We start from the raw sequence: 2,582 nt of genomic DNA on the forward strand, positions 1-2,582 counted from the left end.
CTAAAAGCGCCCCCCCCACTCTTTTTCTCCTTTCCTCCTTTCCGTTCCCGCGCTGGCGAGAGGTGCGTCGTTTGCTCCTGGGCCCGTCTCCGCCCGTCTAGGCCTGTCTGCTTTGTTTCTTCCGTCATCGAGCGCACGTTTTAGTTCCCGTTTGCGCGCTTGCGTTGAACATTGTTGGTTCGCTTTCCTACGAAGTCGCGCGTGTTTTGTTTTGGTTCGCTTCGAGTTCCCGAGATGCCGGACGACGCTCGGTTGAAATCGAGCACGCGGCAAGCGTTCGGAAGGAAGAGTAAGCGACCGTGGAACAAGAAGCCGAAGCTGTCTGCTGCAAGTGCGCCACCGCGATCGGCACCGCCGGATGCCTTGGATCCTCCGGAAACATCAGCCGGAGACATCGCGACTCCATGCAGCAGCGGCAGTTTGTCGAGCTTTGCGAGCGCGGTTCGTGTCGACACCGCATACTACTCCACGGCCGAGCAAGCGCAACGAGTCGCACGATCGGACGAATGCAAGCGTGCGCTATCGGAAAAGTCGGCGACCCAGCGCAAATTCGACCTTCTCGGCGTCACCACAGGAGGCCAGACGCGCGACGCTGGGACACAGTTCATTGTAGTGGACATGAAAGCTCTCAACGACCTCTTCGCGCAGGCGAAGAGGTCGTTGAGAGCTTTCATGTTCCGCATGTTTCATGTTCCGCATGTTTCATGTTCCGCACTTGCTGCTTCCGCAGCAAGTGCGAAAGCTGCGGTGCGGGAACCCTGACACTTAGCAAGGCCACGGACAAAGAGTATGGCTTGGCAGTCAAGCTTCTGCTCGTCTGTGCCACATGCGAGTTCGAGAAGAAGCAGTTTTCTTCACCAAGAGTTGCCGGAACGGTGAAGATCACTCCTTTCGAAGTGAACATGAGGGCAATGAAGGGAATTCAGTCAATTGGGAAAGGAGTCACTGCCCTCGCAGACTTCTGTGCGTCCATGAACTTGTCACACCGCGGCCTGCATCACAAGACCTTCCAGGGACACCTGAAGACCCATGTGCAAGCCTGCGAAAAGTCAGCAAGCGCAAGTGAAGCTGCCAGCTCAGAAGTTGTCAAGAGACTGTATGCAGACTTCTTGAACCCTGTCGGCAACATCGACGTGATCTTTGACAGATCTTGGATGACGAGAGGACGCAGCTCCCACATTGGTGTGGGCTGCATTGTCGAGCTGTATTCCGGCCTAGTTCTTGACCATGTGGTGTACTCCAACTTTTGCCTTGGGTGTGCCCTGGGACCGGAGCCGGAGGAAGAGGGGTACGGCGACTGGTATGCAGCCCACGAGTGCCAGAGGAACATAGATTGCAAGTCAGGTCGGATGGAAGTGGAGGCTGCATTGACCATGTTTCAAAGATCCCTGGCCAAGCACGGACTGAGGTACACCACAGTTCTCTCGGATGGAGATAGCCGAACCTTTCATGCGTTGACCGAGGCAAAAGTCTACGGCTTCGTCAAGGTCGAGAAAAAGGACTGCATCAATCATGTGCACAAGCGGATGGGGGCTGCGTTGCGTAACCTCCTTGAGAAAAAGAAGGCCCAGGGTGAAGCACTCGGCGGAAAGGGCAGACTGACGCAGGACCGAATCAAGAAGATTCAAAACTACTACAGCTATGCCCTTAGGAGCAACAGTAACGATGTGCCAGGGATGAAGAGGGCAGTGGAAGCCACCCTCTTGCACATGACGTCTACAGACAGTGCCCCAGACCACAGCAAGTTCCCCGACGGAGCTGAGTCGTGGTGCAAATTCAACAGAGCCCTGGCAAATGGTGAGTGTCCACCTGCGCACAAGAACCCTCTTCCAGATTGTGTGCGGTCCGCCCTCGAGCCAGTGTTTGCAAGGCTCAGTGATGAAAACCTGCTGGCACGGTGCAGCGAAGGCAAGACGCAAAATGCCAGCGAGAGCCTGCATTCGGTCATCTGGACGCAAACCTCGAAGAACGCCAATGCCTCCCTGGACAGCGTCAAGATGGCTGCTGCCGAAGCTGTTGCCGTCTACAATCAGGGCAGGCGGGCAATGAGCGAGTCTGTTGCTGCGAGCCTGGGCTACGCTGCCGGTGACTGCCTCGTACGCCGCAGCATGGAGAAGGACAATCTGCGTTTGCGTAAGGCCAACGCTGCCCACCAGAGCAGCAGCAATGCAAAACAGAGGTTCTCCAGGCAACACCGGACTGGAACGGCTGGGGACTACAGTCCTGGACAGCTGTGAGGGGGCTCCCCTTTCGAGTGCTACATGAACAAAGGCCCTTTTCAGGGCCAAACAAAATCTGCTTTTGGAACGCGCAACCCTTAGTGCCTCCTCCCGTTGTCCCTTATAGAGTCTACTCATTCTTTTATAACTTTATTTTACATTGCAGACATTATTTCTCAGTTTTATATTATTTTTTAAAGGTTCTTGTGAACGAATCGCAGAACTTTTCATCTCAATTTGTTCAGATAGAACTATGCTTCATATAGCTGAACATTATTGCATGGGATCCCTTACTCAATTTTATGCAATGAGCGTCAAAACTTCAACTGCAATTTTCTCAGCTTCGCATTTTTTGTCTACATG

The 2,582-nt window shown here is 54.0% G+C and overlaps 1 protein-coding gene across 1 annotated transcript; it reads left to right on the forward strand.

Moving 5' to 3' along the window:
- Positions 1 to 522: 522 nt before the first annotated feature.
- Positions 523 to 2,346, forward strand: LOC120850451 (the record flags this gene model as incomplete). The annotated part of the gene is made up of 3 exons (XM_042289749.1): positions 523 to 656; positions 731 to 1,318; positions 2,283 to 2,346. Coding segments are annotated over 3 exons (786 nt in total), but the record flags the coding sequence as incomplete, so codon positions are not given.
- Between the last annotated feature and the right edge of the window lie 236 nt (positions 2,347 to 2,582).

This window comes from Ixodes scapularis, unplaced genomic scaffold (genome assembly GCF_016920785.2).
Source record: "Ixodes scapularis isolate PalLabHiFi unplaced genomic scaffold, ASM1692078v2 PGA_scaffold13__105_contigs__length_92229423, whole genome shotgun sequence".
NCBI classification, from domain to species: Eukaryota; Metazoa; Arthropoda; class Arachnida; order Ixodida; family Ixodidae; genus Ixodes; species Ixodes scapularis.